Source organism: Solanum dulcamara, chromosome 5, assembly GCF_947179165.1.
Source record: "Solanum dulcamara chromosome 5, daSolDulc1.2, whole genome shotgun sequence".
Taxonomy (NCBI): Eukaryota; Viridiplantae; Streptophyta; class Magnoliopsida; order Solanales; family Solanaceae; genus Solanum; species Solanum dulcamara.
This window is the reverse complement of record NC_077241.1, coordinates 73,742,950-73,762,598: the sequence shown is the minus strand read 5'-3', so window position 1 is coordinate 73,762,598 and position 19,649 is coordinate 73,742,950. Positions and strand designations below refer to the sequence as shown.

Sequence of the window (19,649 nt, the reverse complement as noted above, 5' to 3'; positions counted from 1 at the left end):
GCGGCACTTCTCTAAATCCTATGTGTGTTCACGCAAAATGCTTTGTGCACCTACTAAATTTAGATTGCACTGCAGAATTTATTCGGAGGTGACGCTCATAAAAAAAAAATTCCCTTAAAATAAATAATCGCAAAAATCCAAATATTTATCGATCCAGCCATTGAATAGATGGGTAGCTACTACTCCAATATGAAAATAATTATGCATCATTCACATACTGTTTCTTTCCCTTTTTTTTTCCCTTCCACTAGATGATAGCACCTAAAGTCTTGTATTAATTAATCAAAATTGTTTAATGGGAAATTACATTATAATCATAGTTTTTCAATAGGAAAAAAGTTCTTGGATTCTGTATTTCCTCGAATTATGATTAAATCAGTAGGAAAAAGCAGGTTTCTTGCTGCATTTTTTTAAATTTATGTAATGAAAGTTGAGATAAATTATGCTTCAGTTTCATCATAAATTTTCAAATTTCTTTTTGAAATTATTGTTTGTTCATACGGATTTGTTCAGTTTTGAAAATAAAAAAATTCAAATAAATGTATGTCCTAACACAATTTTAAAATTGTAAAACTATTTTCGTAAATCTCAAAACCTTATTTTTCAAATTTTAACTAAATTTATGATCAAACACTAGTTAAATTTTTTAACATATCAACAGAGAGTTAAAAATGAATTTAACTACATAAAGACACGTATTTTCTGGATTCTTGTGATAAAAAGTTGTCACAGTAAACTTAGAAATTCTTGGACATAGCAACTATGTATTCAAATTCTATTCTTTCCTATTTTTCACGATATATAATTAAGAAAAGGTTATATTCTTTAATACATTCGAAAATTTCCTACATAATCATAGACGGCAAGCTTCTAGTCGAAATAAATAGGTGAATTATTTTCATAAAGTAATTATTAATATTAATAGTTATCATTATTATGTTTTTACACCAAATTATTTTAGCACATGTTTTATAATGGACACATCTTTCTCTTGTTAATAAGTACCCCACCAATGCTGCATTTTCATTTTTCTGATTATTAAATAGACTTTCGTATTAGTTGGTTCGGTTCGATTTTGAAATTTATTATTTTGATTTATTAGTTATCGATTTATAGACATGCTAAATCGCTATAGAATTACTAAGATTTTCGTTTATTAAATTTTGGTTTATCGGTTATTGATCATAATTGGTTTAACCGTTAAGAATTGACACAATAAATTTTTAATTAAAAATTACTTAGAAACAAGGTGACAAACCAAATGAACCATCCAAATGAGTTGACATATTACATCTTCTCAAAAGCAAACACTGTCACATTTTAGAATAACTGAGAGTTCGATACAGTTAAAAATAAATGCATAAAACTGAACTTTAAATCAAATACTTTATATACCAAATGATATAATATAATTATTTAATTTATTATCGGGTTATTGATTAACCCGTTAAGAGAAATCTAAAACTGTAAATAATTGATAACCCAATAAAAAAAAAATCAAAACCTATCGAAACAACTAAATCAATAGCTCATTATTAACAAATAATTAACTTTTTTTGTTCGAATTATTGATTTTAGTTCCATTTTGAACAATCTTACTATTAAACCAACATTAAATTTTTATTATCTTTTTTTTTAAAAAAAAAAAGAAAGTTAAAAAGCAGATGGGTAAATTTAGTCTATTTTGGCAAATGTCATTGCATTTTCTTTTTTCCAATATGTTGGTCCCTGAAGTATCCGTAATTAAGGATTGACCCCACTTATCTGAAGAAAAAGCACATATTCCCCCTTCTACTATACGTAATTTTAACTTTTAACATTTGGAATAACATATTTTTATTTTTTTTGAAACCAAAGAATTTAAAAGTTATGCTGATGTGATGTGTAGTGCCCAAAACTCATCTATATAATTATCTTTTTTCTTTTTAAAAGGGAAGACACATGTTTTTTTTAAAAAAATAATCATAGTATTTGTGCCTACTTGCGTATATAATCACTAATTTGCAAGGTATATGCTATTTTTCAACAATACATATATTGAGTTATTCTGTCCAAACGAGAAGAAATTACTAGTATTTTTTGCCTCCACTAAAATTTGAATGTGAAATCTCATGATTCACAACTTATTTCATTAACTATTTAACCACACTCTTGAGTGCGATGACAAATGATTCTTTTTATTTTTTTGATAATCATAGTGTTTGAAATAACTTTTGCGCATATATACCTCTTACCTCCCACTAGCAACATGTATCAAGTAATTCTATCCGCTAGAATATATGAGAAAAAATCACTTAATATTTTTGTCTTTACTAAAATTTGAAGCTAAAACATTAGAATTCTTGACCACTTAATTGATCGCTAGACCACATTGAGTGCAATAACCTATAAATTTACTTTCTTTTTCTAATATATTGATGTTTGCTTTATACTATCAAAGATCCTTATTCATGTTGGCTTTATTATTAGTCACGATGTATGACCCTCTTCTTTTGCACATGAGTTTTTCTAAATAAATTATGTCATAAAATCAGATGGAGATTTATATGATATTGATCCAATCCCTTATTTTATTTTTTAGTTTTTCAATTGATGTCCGCAGTCTACATTGAAGCATCGATTAAATTTGAATTACACGTTACAAAATTCATTTAAAGGTGACACTTTCAATAAAATTTTCTCTATAGTACTAAATGGGTACCAAAAAAAAGATTGGGAAAGTTATTGCAGAGTCTCTAATAAGGACATGGATTCTATTGGTTTTCCCAAAAGGTCCTCCAAATTTTATTTTTTAGAATTCATTTTCTTAAATAAAGGTTCCTCTGTACTTGAAAACTTATGCCCAATAAAAAAGTTATTTATTATTGAGATATAAATTGAAGACCAACGCAAAACAGTGATAGAAGTTCAAATGACCCTTTTATTATTTTATTTTTTTGATAATGACCCCCTTTTATTATTATGAATATCAAACCATACAAATTCCAATTCATTATTAGAATAATTATTTTTTGAGTTTTTTTATAAAATATTTATTGTTTTTAATATATTTTTAATTTGTTATCTAGATATACTATATTTAATTTTTTTTTACCATTTGTAGCAACTGTACTATGTATTAAAAGTGAGTTATATATGTATTAAAATGTATTATATCTGTTTTGGTAAAGAAAAATTACACTATGTATTAAAAATAAATTATGCATGTAATATAAATGTATTACACTATGTACAAAAATAATTTTACATGCAATATAGATGTATTATAAGTGTCTTAAAATGTATTAGGCTTGTTTTTGTTTAAAAAAAATCTGCATTATATATTAAAAGTGAATTATACATGCAATATAGATCGATGCATTGAAATTATATAGCTATAAATAATAAATATTTTGTAAATATGCTATATTTAGATAAATTTCCCTTCATTATTTATCATATGTCCATCCGCCCCCATCTTATTTGCTTGTCATGAAAATTTATGAATAAAAACAAACTTAGCAAGAAAATGACATAATGATTGAGATTCATTCATCTTTTATCGAAAATTTCACATTTGAATCATAAAAACAAATTAGAAATTTGAATGTCAATGCACCACACCCCACATGTACACACAAGTGATGTCTAATTTATGCATAGTGTAGCTCATTTCTTGTGACTGCCATTATTCCTCATATATATATATATATATATATATATATATATATATATATATATATAGAAAAGAGCAGCTTTCTAGATTTTGCCAAGTTAGATTCTGCTATTGTAGAGTCAAAAATATTAAGAAAAAACGAAATAAAAGCGATACCTGATTCGCCAAAGTACCGCTGCCATCAGGACTTACATCCTCCTATCGCATCTATATATATATAAATCACTACACAAAAAAGTACTTTACATATTGTTTGGTTCATATATTATTAAACACTCTCACCTTCTTCCCCTGACATTTTCATTTATTAAATATCTAACCCCCCACCCCTCTTATACATCCTTTCTTCATAATAAATATACATCCTTGTATATAACAAAGTCTGACAAGTTCATTTAACATGATGCATGAGTACACATTTGTCCCAATTATTTTCTCAAAATAAAATATATTTTTTCTCTTTTTGCTACTTTCTAAGTAAATCAGAAAAATAATATCTTTCATAAAAGAAAAAGAAGTTTTTATCGGTTTAGCCAGCGTTTTAAAATTATTCAAATTTAGTTGCTTTTAATGATGGAGTTTGAAGTGTTACATGTGAAAGTTCAAAATAGTGTGTTGGAGTTAGGAAAAAATATTTCGGCTAGCTAATTTCATGAGATACATTTCATTTTTCACCACCATATGTATACGGTACTCTGTCCAAAAAAGCTAAAACAGATAAAAAAAATCATCTAGTATTTTTTGTCTCTACTGAAATTTAAATCTGAGACCTCGTAATTTTTGACCTAATAATATATATTTTTCCTCTCATGACAAAAAGATGTAGTCTTAGCCAAAATGACTATGAAAAGTAAGGGGGAGAAGATGCTTAAGAGAAAATAAATTGGAAGATGTGATCACATCCACCTGCTTAGCATAGCACATCTACAAGTAAAGCAAAAGCAAAGTCATGCCTATAAGTTGTCATATTTAATTTAGGTAATGGTTTTCATTTAATTGAGTTGTCCATTAACCAATGGACACCTTTCATCAACACCAATTAATTAATTAATTATGTCATACTTGTTTCACCACTTCCACCCATTCCCTTGTTGGACTAATTCCAAAATAATATATAATTCTATTTGATTGAATCCTATATAATGGATATTACGCCAAAGATTTGTTTAGTAGGTCTCTCATCTTTGTCACAGGTAACAAGTTATAGCAATAAAAATATGTTGCCAATAAGGATTCGTGGTGGAGTGTTAAGTACTCATTTATTTTTATTAAGAGGTCTCGAGTTTGAATTTTCCTGAATACGGTGCGTGAAATCCCTCACCCCCCGAAAAAAAAACAATAAAAATATGTTATATGTAAACTATTTTTAGAACTATATTATCGTCAAATATGAAACAACAATACAAACTTAATATAATGGATGGTTAAGTAGAGGATCGGAATAGTTAATAATTATGATAAATTGTGAATACTCACAAATAAAAAGATCGAGGAACCAAAAATGCTATTAACCCCTCAGCCCCACAAAAAACTAATGCTTTCTGTTTGGTAGGGTTTTTTTTTTCTTGAAGAAATTTAGGTGAACAAGATTGAAAAGGAGTAGACATTGAAAAGATAAAATTATGAAAATTAGGAAGCAAAAATTTATCCTAGAAGGTGGAGAATTGATTGAGATGTGCTTTTTTGGTTTGAGGAAAAAATAAAAATACAACTAGTGGGTAGGTTGTGGGGAATGGTTGAATAATTGGCAAGAAAATAAACCAAATGTAATTATATTTTTTGGAAGAAAAAAACAAAGAAAAGGAAAGAGAGAAACCCTAGAGAATATGAAAAAGGAATTTGGAAGTGTGTGTTTAGGTCAAGAAAATAATGAATGGGGAATGGTTGGATTAGGATTAATGTAATATATATATCACTCACCCTCTGTTTATTTTTACTTATTCAATATTGACGCGATACATTATTTTAAAAATGGAAAACGTTCAAAATTATCCTTTAATTAGTTGAAATAGAGCACATATACCCTTAAACTATATTCTGGCTCAAAAATACCCTTCCCTTCATACTATTGGCTCACTTTAACTTTTTCGTTTGACGGAATGAAATGTGACATCCATGTGTTGGCTCAAAATAGTATAACGTGAAGGATATTTTAGAGCCAAAATATAATTTAAGGATATATGTCCTCTATTTCGAATTGTTGAAAAATAGTTTTAGCCTTTTTTTCGTTTTAAAGTAATAAATAATAAATATCTATTTTTAATATCGTAAATAAGTAAAAATAGATGGAGGAATACTAATTAAAAGTTTGTTGTATCCCCAATATCATGAACGGAGCCTGGTTTAATGACAGTACTCTTGGAGATGATGATTTTTCAATTCTTAAAGATATATATGGAGAATTCCAAAATAAAAAATAAAAAAATTGTATGGAAAATGATAATTAGAGAGTCAGTCAAATCTATTTTTTTGTTAAATGTACACTTAGGAAATGCATGATTCAGTCCCCAGTAAAATTAATTATGGTTTGTACTATATATTTGTTTTCCAAGTTACTAATTACGCGTTCTGTCCTACATTAGTTGTTATTTTCACTTTTTAAGAGGTAAATTATATGAAATTTGATTAATATTTTAAAATATATTTTTATTAAAATTGATATGAGAAGAAAAATAATTTATAGTACAGTTTATATATTTTTAAATATCTAAATTATAATTTTAAAATATTAAATTAATCTAATTCAATTTAACTTTTAAGGTTAGTGAAATTGACTCTCTATAAGAAGCAAAACATGACAACTACTATGTGACAAAGATTACAAAGACAATAATTGTTTTAAGGTGTGTCCTATGATTTTTTTTTGGCATAAATACATAAACATGTCATTTAATTTGACTTCATTTGATATTCATGCCCTTCAACTTTTAGGTGTGCATAAGTACTACACATTTAAACTTATATAAAGTTTGAACAAGTGTGGCATAATACAAATCTGTTAGTGTGTATCTCACACAAATTGTCGTGTTTGCCTACTTGTTCATCTTAACAGTATTTTTTTAAGTGTTTACTTGTGTAAACTTCAAATTGAAAAACAAAATTATTTACTGAGACTAAATTAAAAGACACATTTATATATGACGCCTTTTTTTTTTAGACCACTGAAGAAATCTGGAAAATCTTATGTATACAGTCAAAAGAAATTAACGACTCCAACCAACAAGTTAGGCAAAATAAGTATCATGGTGTTAATAAACAGAAAAAAGAGAGAAATAAGTTTGGGGTTGATCAGTCTGTGAATGAAAAAATATATTTAATGTCATTTCAATTCTACTTACCTGTAATGGGAGCTCTCATTATTGAGTCTTGAAAATAACAAAAATCCTAATAAAAAAAGTGTGTCACGAATTTGAATTAGTTATGATCCTAAATGAACTTTGAGTTAAAAAGCAAAAAAAAAGAAAGAAAAAAAAATACTAAATTACACACCTTATATTTCTATATTTTCAATTATTTCCAATTATTTATAAAAATTTCAAAAATTTCTCTTCTGCTACATAGAAATGATGTTGATACATCGCGATTTGATACATAAGTCATTTTCATGATATATCGCTAGTTGATACAAATCAAACACAAAATGTATCAGTAAAATATAAGATTTACTGCTATTTTTGTTGTGTTCATGATATATTAGGTGTTATAAGTTGATTCATAAGTTTTATTGATATTACAATATTTGGTTTGTATCAACTAGCGATGTATCATGAAAATGACTTATGTATCAAATTGCGATGTAACAACGTCATTCGTATGTATCAGAAATCTGGAAAAAAAGAAGAAATTCGGATAATTACCAAAAAAATCGGGATAAATTGTAATTGAGCTTTTTCACTATGGGATTTAAGTAAAATAACCCCCCCCCCCCCCCGCAAAAAAAAAAGAGAAGAAGGGTATCATCCTATACCCCACCCCAAAATAATTTCTTTCCGTACCCATTCGGCCCAAACTAATTATCCATGTACCCCTTTTAATTATTTTTTAATTCGCACGCTGACGTCATGCTAACGTCACCACCTACCATATATGATACCGAGAAGATATTAATATATACTGATAGAATATCATAAAGAATTAAGCTCAGTCATATATGATACCGATATGGTATCAACATACCGACGTAGTATCACAAAAAATATATTTACTAATTATTTTAATAAATAAGATTGTGATTTTAATAATTTTCTTCTAATTATTTTATTTTTATTTCTTAAAAAATGAGTCCAGTCCTATATGATAGCGATAATGTATCAATATATTGTTATAGTATCATTGAAGATTTTAAAAGTGCCTCATTAAGAATTTTCTATATAATGATAATGTACAAATATACCGTGGTAGTATCATTCATGTAATATCAAATGATTTAGAAAAACATTTATGATACCATTACCTTATATATATATATATATATATATATATATATATATATATATATGTATATGTGATGGTATCATTCAACATTTGTATGAAACGATCCTTAATGATACCATGCCAACACAAAATGGTTTTATAAAGATGTAGCCGCAGAATCGAAGTAGACATTAATGATACCATGACAATATATAGATATACTGTGGTGGTGTCATTAAGGACTGAAGCAGCCTCAATGATTCCATATCAGTATATTGATACGGCGACAATATTTTGATCACGAATCTCATACTTTGGAGAGATATGAGTTGTAAAGGGTATTTCTCTATAATTATTTTATTTTTATGGGGCATCAACTTAATTTTCCTAAAAAAAATAATCTCAAATCTACTTAATGCAAAATAAATAGGAACTCATTATGTGCATGATATTAAGCAGTTGAAATAATAATATTTACCTTTAATTTGGGCGGAATTCATCAGTGCCCCCCTAAAGTTGGCATCAACTTTCACTTAGACACCTTAACTAAGCTTTGTTCATTTTAGACACTCAAGTAAGACCCCGATGTGTCATTTTGACACTTTATGCTGACTTGGCACATTACGTGTTCTGCACCGATTTTGAGCGTGTGAAGAACCTTTTTATAAAAAAAAATAATTTAATTTTTTTTTCTTGTTCTTCTTCTTCTCCATTTTCTAGCTACCATTTTTCATCCATGGTGAAATAGATTTGATGATACCAAATATAAAATGAATTATGTTAAATAGAATTTTGTTCTACCCCTCATCATCGTCTCCAACCTCATTGCTACTACGAGCTCACTTTTTTTTTATAATAATAAATTATATATGTATTAAAGCATTGATTTTTGATTTGCATAGACTCAAAAATCCAACAAAAAAGAAAATCCAGAAAAATATCAAGCAAATGCACTACCACATTTACCAAATCAAGCATTCAAACAACTTCTTATCTCACAAAACTCACAAAGTGACAAAAATAATAATAAAAAAAACCTTTCTCCTTTAACACATTTCGGAGGGGGAGGGTCGGGGTGTGAGGGTGGGGGTGGTGATAGAGAAGACGATCTGGGTGGGGAGAGGTTAGGGTACGGGGGGTGGGGGGGTTGTGGGGGTGGGGGTAGTGTAGAAGACGATTTGGGGTGGGGCTATGCTTCTCATATTATATTTTATTTTGAAAAAGTAGTTAAATTCTTTTTTTTAATTATTTGGATTAAAAAAGATGTCACGTGTCGTTGAGTCATTGGTCCTTATTTTCCTACTCAAAATTCATCACTTTAGAATTATTTTTGATATATATGCCACATGTCTTCATTTAATTCGCCACTTTGACACGTCATCGGCGAGTGCATTACACACACTTTAGATATTTAGGTGATTGTAAAAAAAATATCAAAATGACACATCGGGACCTTACTTGAGGTGTCTAAAATGAACAAAGCTTAGTTAAGATATTTAAATAAAAATTGGTGCCAACTTTAGGGGGCCACCGATGAATTCCGCCTTTAATTTGTGATGGCTTCAACATATTCATAGTCAAGATTGATGATCATAAGGTTAGCTTAATTAAGTACGTTTCTGGACTCTTCACGAGATTTTTTATTTACTAAGTAATTTCTAATTTAGCTTCTTTTTTTTTAATCAACTTCTTATATGTAAATTCTCCAATATACTTTTTATGTTGTAACAAAAGAGCATGACCGACTTATCTTTTACGAAAACTATCACAAATTTAGAATCGAGGTAAAAACAGAGTAGAAGATACGAATTCGGTAAAATCTAGTAGCTATAATTCGAATTCAATATTTACCTCGTAATTTAAAAGAATTCGAATTTACAATGAATAAACTTTAAATTTTGAATCACCCTGCAGTTTAATCCCTCATTCTCTATATAAAGCTGAGACAATTACCTAATCAGGCAAACTTATACACTATATTTACAAAACATTATGAGAGTTTGAAAAAAATTACCAAATATAGCAATAGTTTCTAAATTTCACTTTGTATCAATGTTACAACAATTTATAAAATTTGTTATATATCAGTAAAACACATCTCAAAATCTCTTACTACGTTCGATAGTTATCCAAACTATCGCTATGTTTGATAATTAGGCATCAAACCATACTATTTCTTAATCCTCCCCACCCCCCCTAAAACATCATAATAATTACATAAATGATTTAGTTATATATAGATATTCTTAATTTAAAAAGGATAGAAATATTGAAAACACCCCTAAATTTGGCATGAATTATTAGTTTCATCCACAAACTATTGACAACCTTAAACACACTCCTTTACTCGGCTAACTGAACTTAAGTAAACCCTTGATCTTTTAACATGAGTGAAATATACCTCTAAATTTTCGCAAAGTTTAAGGATATTTTCAACACTTCTCTCGGCTTTTTATTAAGACCCCCATGCCCCTATAAGAGTTTGAGACCATTTACTATGTCATGTGACAGATCAGGGGTGTATATAAGTTTGGTTAATCAAATAGAGAAGTGTCTTTAGGCCTGTCAATAATTCATGAGCGAAACTAATAATTTGCGTCAAATTCAAAGATATTTTCAATACTTCTCTCATTTAAAAATGAAATTATATGGTCCCCTCTCCTAAAAGAATTTTTGCAGAAACATCATTCTCCAATTTATCCTTGTGGATTTAGTCTATGATAAGGTGGTTGTAGTTTTATTTATTTTAATTCTTTATTTTTAAATTTTGTGAGATGGATGGAGAGTCAATACTACAAAATTAGGACCATTATTTTGAACCGCTAGAAGTGGCTAATACGCGATAGTTGTTTTTGGAACAAATTGATTTTGAAGTGACATAAAGACATTATATAATTGCTTAAAATTCATAGAAATATTCATTTCCAATTTTCTCCTTCTTCAATTTGAATTAAATTAAACCTGAAACTCCTAGCAGATGATCAGTGGGCGTACATACAATTATTTTATATTGAAAACATATACACAAAAATCAGAAAGAAAAGATCATGGATATATCGACGACAGAAAAAAAGAGGCTAATTTTAAGAAAGAATATGAGCAAATAAAGAATGATAATAGGTTGGTTTGGGCACTTATATTGCGTGAAAAATTGTTAACCACTAAGTAAGTATTTTTTTTATTTTTTTAATAATCATATCATGATCAATTTACGTGCATCCCAACTAATTCAACAAGATAATTATCACCTCTCAATAACAAAATATATCAGATTTTTATCGACTAAAGCTGAAACAGATGAAATAAAATCACCTAATATTTTCAATCCATTTTTATTAATCACTAAATCACGTACTTTAATATCAGTAATTAACTAATTATCTCTATAGTCAATCAATTCGGCCTGCATGCATTTCTGACTTGACTTGGATTATTACGTTGTGCTATTTAATTTATTAGTCAATTAATCAAACAAAGCTTGCTATTCATTATCTCATCCCTAGTCAGATGTTAGGTTTTGGTCCTTCAAAACAAACATGTATGGGTGGGGGTTGTCTAGACACATCTATATTGTCTTCAGTATAAATTAGTTGAATATTTTTTTTTAAAAGTATAGATGTGCTTAATACTACATACCTATTGAACTTAATTAATAAATTCTAAATATGTCTGATAATAAACATAAAAATTCAACCGCATTGATAACATATCAAGGTTTGGCTCTAATTATTTTCTCTCAAGATATTAAAATAGTAAATTATCCATTAAATAAAAACGTCATGTTTATCTTCTTTAAATTTTATCGAAAATAATGATGTTCAGAGCGGCCAACATGTATTAAACCAAAAACATTGGACAACAACCATGTAATGAGATATAATCAAATACTAGCAACATGTTATTTGGCGTCAGTTACACCATTACGTGGCAAAGTAATTACAACTAATAAATACAAATAATGATAGACATATTTTTTTTTAAAAAGAAAACAACAAAACCAATAAACTTAAGAAAAGAAAGAGAAATTGAATAAGAAAGGTGTGTGTCATAAGAAAGAGACATAGCAAAAGAAACAAAATATACAAGAGTTGGATAGGGGAAAGGTATATAATTGTGCACATAGACTCTATGATCACCCAAATGGTATGCTTGTGTATGAATGAGTAGAGAGAGTTGTCATAGTACAATGGGATGATGATAAGGCGTGAAATCAGAAATTAAAATTTATGAATTTTAAATTTATTATATAATTCATATTTTATTATTACTTAACATATATGAAAGAAAAAGTAAGTCGAAATTATTAGACCATTCGAATCTGTACCTAATATTATAGCTCCGCTTTGACAATGATGATAAGTATAAATTTGATTTAAAATTTAGCCGTGCAATGCTGTAATGCTATGAAAAGATAGCCAGCAAGAGGCAGAGGAGAAGACTAAGTACAAAAAACTAACAAAAGGAGTCGTGGGACCAAAAACAAAGACAAATTTGTGTGATGCCATTATATGCACTTTCTTTCACATTTTCCATACTCTATTTTTTTTTTAAATCTTTTTTCTTTTTTGTCACCTCCATTATCATTAATTAAAGTTAAAATACCCTTCTTGGTTTTGGGGAAGATTAATCAAAACCTACTCAACCTTTTCATCTTTCTTCTTTTACCAAACACAAATAAGATTTACCATCTCTTTATTAGGTGGAAAAAGTCGCATACATGTGTTGTGAGATATAAAGCACTAAGAAAATTCAAAATATTAGGAGCAAATATATCAAGAAGTGAAGACAAAAAAAATATCTATTATCTAAGTATAAAAAATAATTTTAATCTGATATACATAATTTAATTTTTCAGCATTTTTTTTTTGAATGCACCCCTTGCTTCTCCGGGGCATAAGATGAGCCTAGAGAACGAAACTGTCTTATGATTTCAATCCAATAACAATAATATTCTTCTCCTAACCATTTAGGAATCAATTGAGTGGTAGTACGAAACTTAATTCTGGATTTAAGTATCAATTGAGTAGTAGTACGAAACCTAACTCTGGACGAAGCTATAAGTATTGACAAAAGATTCACACATAAGTGGTGGCTTCTTTTTACTCACAATGCCGGTTGTTTGCCCTTTTAGTTAAACGTAGAAGTAGAGGAATTGTTTTATTTTGAAGATAATACTTAGCTTAAAACGGATCATAGCCATAAATTTTGATCAAAGGGGAGGTACAAGATATGCAATTCTAATTCACCTATATGATTTTGAATTATAATTAGTCCACAAATTCAACTAACACACGATACATACATGTTGGAAAAATAAAGTAAATTTAACTTCTGGAAAAAAAATAATCAAAAGAATAAACAAGAAATGTAATCTCTTGATGTAATTAACATATCTTGTGGTGTTTTAAGATTGCATACGTTATCACCCTTCTTAGATCTCACTCGTGGAATTATGTTATGTTGGGCTGTTGTTGAAAGAAGACAACTTTTATATGAAAGTACAAATGTTATCTTCCAAGTGTTTCTTCAATTATAAATTAATAGATGCAAGTGAGTTTTGCATTACGAGGACGTCAAAAAATTTTTTTCTCTCATTTCATTTTCTTCCACCTCAATATGTTCAATTGATGGAGGGTCTGACAATTCATGAGAGTCGTGTAAGTTAGGGATTTTCCTTAATGAATTAATAGTGTACATCATTTTATTTACTCTTTAATTGTTGTTTTCATCAATCGTGTTTGGGTCAATTGATGGAAAGGACAATTCCAAGAGAAAGAATGGGCTGGCATATGCCTTCACGAATGAAAGCACACAAGATGGACATATTTATAGATGACCCTTTATGGTTGAAAGAAAAAGATGCTACTATAATTTAATTTTTTTTTTTGTCAATATGGGAGAGATTTAATTAGGATGTATGATTGAGTGGAGAGACTACTTTTTTTTTTTTGCTCAACCATAAAAATGAAAAAAATATTTTTTCAAATAGTCACCAACCTAATTGTTAGGTAAATTATGGGGTGTTCAGCTAAATAAAAGGGAGAAAAGTTATATTCATATCCCCATCTTTTTCTGATTCCTTGCAAATTAAATCTCTGGTTTTGTTTTAATAATAATTAAAAGGGTTCAGGTTTCTTGAAGTTTCTATATTCCCAACTGCTCATAGGCTAAATAATAGGAAAATGGAAAGGGTAATAATAGGTGAGTGAATTTGACAGATTCATTTGAAGAAATATTTTTGGTATAACATTAACTTTGAGAGAAGAAGAAGCGAACTCAGCCAACAAACATAGCAATTAGGTCGGAAGTATTCTTATTCTTATTTGTAAGAAAAGGAATACTAAGTAGCTGTTAAGCTGTTTGAATCTTCAAAACCAAGTAAAATTCAACATATCTTATTCAATTTAAACTTCTCTTTTTTCGAAATTAAAATTTTTTTAAAAACTTTGATGTGTGTGAACATCTTATCCATCCGATTCCATATCAAAAAATAAAAATAAAAATAAAAATTGGAACAAGCTCAAACAGCAATATCTAATTTCAAGAATCATAATTTTTTTCAGGACCCACTAGGCAAATAATCAATTAAAAAAAAAGGAGAAAACTATTTCACAATGAAGGTGACCTAGGCTTAACAACTAGATGGGCATCTTGTATTAGGCAACCACAACAAAATATAATTATTAGAACAAGAAACCAATCCCCTTTCTCTATGTATACAGGGACAGGTTTGTCTCACGCTTTAAATAGTGCTCCATTTACCAAGATTATAGACTATATAATATAATTACAACTCCTCCATTATCTTAATTAATAAAATTAGACCCCATTTTCTTACACAAATTATTCTCTTAATATAGGGAAAAAAAAGGTAAGAGGGAGTCATATGAGGGATAGGTGGGCAGCATGGGCCATATACAAACAATTACAGCGGCAGCGGTAACGGCAGAGACCTTCTGCACGCCCAACAACAATATCAACCCCAACTCCAAGACTATCCCCACATCTACCTTATTGATTCTCCTTCTCTTTCTCTATACTCTATAAATATATAAATACACAACTTTACGTTTGTGGATAATACCAATATACAAGTGAAAAATTCAATGAATAATAAATAATAGGAGGTGGGGGAAGAGTTGATAAGAAACACGAGACTTCTCCAAAGAAAGAGCCAAACCAAAGCTAAAGCTACGGCAAAAGAAGAAGAACAAAGCAAAGGAAAACCAAGAACCAGAATAAGACGGGCTACCCCTCTCTTTCTTTCTTTCTTGGACTGATTCTCTCTTTCTCTCTCTCTTTCTTTCATATATGCTTTCAAAAGCATTTTAGCATACCAACGAAGCAAGCATAAGGGAACAAGCAAAGGAAGGCAAGTGTTGTGTTTGAGGAGGAAAAAAACAGAAGAAAGGTAAATAAAGATAAAGTTTTTAGGTTGGGAAAAAAAGAAGTGAAAGGGAGCAGGCAGAAAATTGTCATGTTGGTGTTATTCTTGGAAATGGCTTAAAAAGATTCATTCATTCACTCTTTAACCTCACTTACTCTCTCTCTCTCTATCTATCTATCTATAGAGAATCAAAAAGCTTCTTTCTTTTTCCCCTTTCATAACTTGTCCTCATTCTTTACATTTCTTTGGTATTTTCTTGAAGGGTGTCACTGAAGAGTCCGCCTTGGTTTAGGGAATCTTCTTCTCTATTCATGCTGTTTATGTGTTAACCTTTAATCAGATAACCCCACCCACTCACGAATCACACATCTCTTCATTACCATCTTCCAACTTAGAATCCCTTTTCTATCTATATATAAATTCTATCTACCTTTCCCTTCTCAATTCTGATCATATGGCTATTCAAGCTCAATATCCATCAAATGTTCTCTTTCTAAACAGGTCTGCATTCAACACCCTTCCTCTTTTTTTTCTCTAATATTTTTCTTTTTTTGTCTAAGTAACTTTAATTGGATTTTCCATGATTCTTGGTTGCAGAAATGTACAAGAGGGAAAACCCCCACTTGGTAATGATTATTCATTGCAATCTCAACCTGGTGGTGGTGGCGGAGGAGGATCTTTTCTTGATCAAACACAAATGCTATTCAATCCAGGAGGTAGGGAAAAAAAACTTCATAGTTACATAACAACAACTACGTTTCCAATTCAATCCCCAAATTCAAAAAGCTCGAAAACTTTACTCTGTTTTTTCCTTCTTTTTTATCAATCCTGAATTGAACATACAAATTTCAATCTCATTGAATATTTATGAGGAAAAGGAATCTAAATATGTTGGTGATTTTTGCAATGATAGCTGGGGCAAATTCAAGAAAGAGAGGAAGAGAACTTACAACTACAACGGGAGCAATGAATCCATTGATGTCAATGCAATCTCAGCCTCAACCGCAGCTCATCGACCTCACTCAGCTTCACACATCGCCTCCTTCGCAGCAACAACCACCAAACCTTGTCTCCACCGGACTCCGTTTAGCTTTTGGAGACCAACATCAACATCAATTACAGCAACAACATCATCATCATCACCATCTCTCTCTTTCTCCTCAATCCTCTCAATCATCAGCCTTCTATTCAATATTAACAGAAGACTTAGCTACTCATATCAAACAACAACGCGATGAAATTGATCATCATCTCCTAATTCAGGTACTATTTTTCTCCGTATTTTTACCATAAAGACAATAAACAATAGTATGTTTAAATTACAAACTAATTCAAATTGATCATATGAATTTCAATATTAATTTCGCTGAAATCATATCAAAAATGTATCACGATAAATCATCATACTATTGAAACTCCTCTCTCCTCTCTTTTATCGTAGTTCGGAATCAAAATGTGAGCAAATTGAGGCTTCATTTTTTTCCCGCGAATTTATGTTCTCCGAGAATGATTTATTTTTTTGATATTCAATAGGGAGAGCAATTGAGGCGTACGTTGGCAGAAAAAAGGCAACGTCACTACCGTGCACTGATCGGAGCAGCAGAGGAATCAATGGCGCGAAAGCTAAGAGAAAAAGAAGCTGAGATGGAGAAAGCAGCGCGACGAAACGCTGAACTAGAGGCGCGTGCAGCGCAATTGAGCGCCGAGGCTCAGGCTTGGCAAGCTCGGGCTAGGGGACAGGAAGTAACGGCAGCGACGCTTCAAGTCCAGCTGCAACACGCGATGATGAACGGCGGCGCCGGAGGTTGTAACGAGAGAGACATCGGCGAACCGGAGGATGCTGAATCGGCATACATTGACCCGGACCGAGTGGTTATGTCGACCGGTCCGAGTTGCAAAGCGTGTAGAAAACGAGTCGCTTCAGTGGTACTATTGCCGTGTCGCCATTTGTGTGTGTGTACAGAATGTGATGCAGGAGCTCAAGCTTGCCCATTGTGTTTCTCCATTAGAAGCTCAAGTGTTGAAATCTTTCTCTGTTAGAAGAAGCCCAAATCATGGCCTACTTTGTTTTTCGGCCCAAATCCGAACTTTTCAAATTAATGTTCTAATGGTAAAACAAAAAGGAGTTTAATTTTAAAGAAAAAAAAAACAGTAAACACAAATGAAGAAAACATGAAACAAAAATAATATTTCATTTAATAACTATATATTCCTTTTTTTGTTTACTCTTCCTGTGACGTCATAAATCAAATTTTATCATTTTTTTCCTTCGATGAAAAATTACTGGTGTCAATTATTTATGGAAAAAAATCCCAGGTGACTATAAATTATTACCATACAAGGCACAGTTGTTTCTTACTTAAAAACCTAAGTTCAAAACATTTGGTGTTATTTTTATTTGACATAATAAATAATCATATTATTTAACTGGATTTTAACTCATTATATTTTTTAATTTTGGGTGTGCATAATTAGACACTTAAATTATAATAAAGTTGAACAATTAGACACACATTTTGCTTTCCAAATCCTGTGAGATGCACATCATGTCCTATATGGCAAATCGCATGAGATTTTTCAAGTAGGGTATGTGTGTCGACTTAGTGCCTACTTATGCATATCAGAGTTGGAGAATGTAAATATTAGTTGAGAACAAAGTAAATGACATAAATACTTATGCATATCAGAGTTGGAGAATGTAAATATTAGTTGAGAACAAAGTAAATGACATATTTATGTATTATTTCTAAACTTTTCATTTTTATGACATGCCAAAAGTAAATATTATATAATTGTACCAAAGTTTAATGTGCCCAAAGAAATGCTAACAATAATGAGGGTATAATTAGGAAATTTTTCTTTTTTGGATAAGGTTGGCTTTTAAAAAAATTAAGCGGACTGTTCCTTTTTATGTTTAACCTAACTAATGTTATAATATTATGCAAATGATTCAGTCAACCAATTATAATCAGTACATAATTAAGGGATCGGTATGATTGAGATAGATCGGATTCATTCATTTTAAATCAGAGATGTTGAGATGGGATTCATTCATTTTAAATTAGAAATGTTGAGTTCGATTCTTGAGAATGGACGACCTTATAGTAGGGAATGCTTTTTCTTTAATAGATTTTATGTAATATAAATCTAATTTAATCTGATCGATCGACGAGTTTTAAATGTTGAATGACTTGATGTAGTAGGGTGTGGATGAGATTCCTCTCCTCTTAATAAGCAAAAGTAATGGGTTTGGATCTTAAGAAAAGGAGAAATCTATAATAAGAAATGTTACCCTTTAAATAAATTATAGTGACACAAATCTAAATTAGTTTGATCAGATTTTTGAATATTCAATGGTTAAAAAGAAAAAGAGATACAAACTTTATTCAACAAGTTGCAACCATAATAAACATGCATGATGAGATAATTAAACTTTTCTCTTTTGCTAACTATGATTTCCCGGAGAGGAAACATGGTAATTTATAAGATCATTTAATTTATGTTAATAGTACCCCTCTAATTATAGTGTTCTAAGAATGGTCAAAAAGTCTAAAATCAAGTGTTCCACATGACATGGCCTAATTAATTAACTAATTAAAGTTTGGCTTGGTTTTTTTTTCTAACCTAATTAAGAAATGCATTCAGGACCATGTTATTAGGACCTGGATTAATTAAGGGGTAGTTTGGTTGGAAACAAATTATTTCGGATTAATTATTTCGGAATAAGTTATTCCACCATGTATATGAAATAACTCATCTCACCATTAAGGTATATTTTGACATTTAAGTAGGCAGCTATGAGCCTGTTTGAATGGGAAGCCAAAAATCATAAGTTAGGATAAAAGTATGTTTGGATTAACTTATTTTAAATCTTTTTAAGTATTTTTATAATACTTAAATTAAAAAAATTAAGTCAAAAAGTCACATATAAGTCTAAAGTCATAAGATTACTATATATCTACACCTATAAATTAAAAAAAAAGTCCCTCTTTTTCTTTAGAAAAAAGAATACGTTTATGGTACAAAAAATAAACTAAAAAGGGCATCAATGGAAGAGAAGTTTATATATATATATATATATATATATATATATATATATATATATATATATATATATATATATATATAATTCTCCATTCAGTGTTCGGTATCCGCATTGAAATTCGATTAATTCGAATATGTATAGGGCTCCAT

General features: G+C 29.7%; 1 protein-coding gene across 1 annotated transcript; it reads left to right on the top strand.

Moving 5' to 3' along the window:
• Nucleotides 1-15,011: 15,011 nt before the first annotated feature.
• LOC129889752 (BOI-related E3 ubiquitin-protein ligase 1-like) lies at nucleotides 15,012-17,654 on the top strand. Its single transcript, XM_055965177.1, has 4 exons — nucleotides 15,012-15,956; nucleotides 16,053-16,171; nucleotides 16,369-16,718; nucleotides 16,989-17,654. The coding sequence occupies exons 1-4, from the start codon at nucleotides 15,910-15,912 to the stop codon at nucleotides 17,493-17,495; spliced, it is 1,023 nt and encodes a 340-aa protein (XP_055821152.1). The 5' UTR covers nucleotides 15,012-15,909; the 3' UTR covers nucleotides 17,496-17,654.
• The last annotated feature ends 1,995 nt before the right edge of the window (nucleotides 17,655-19,649 follow it).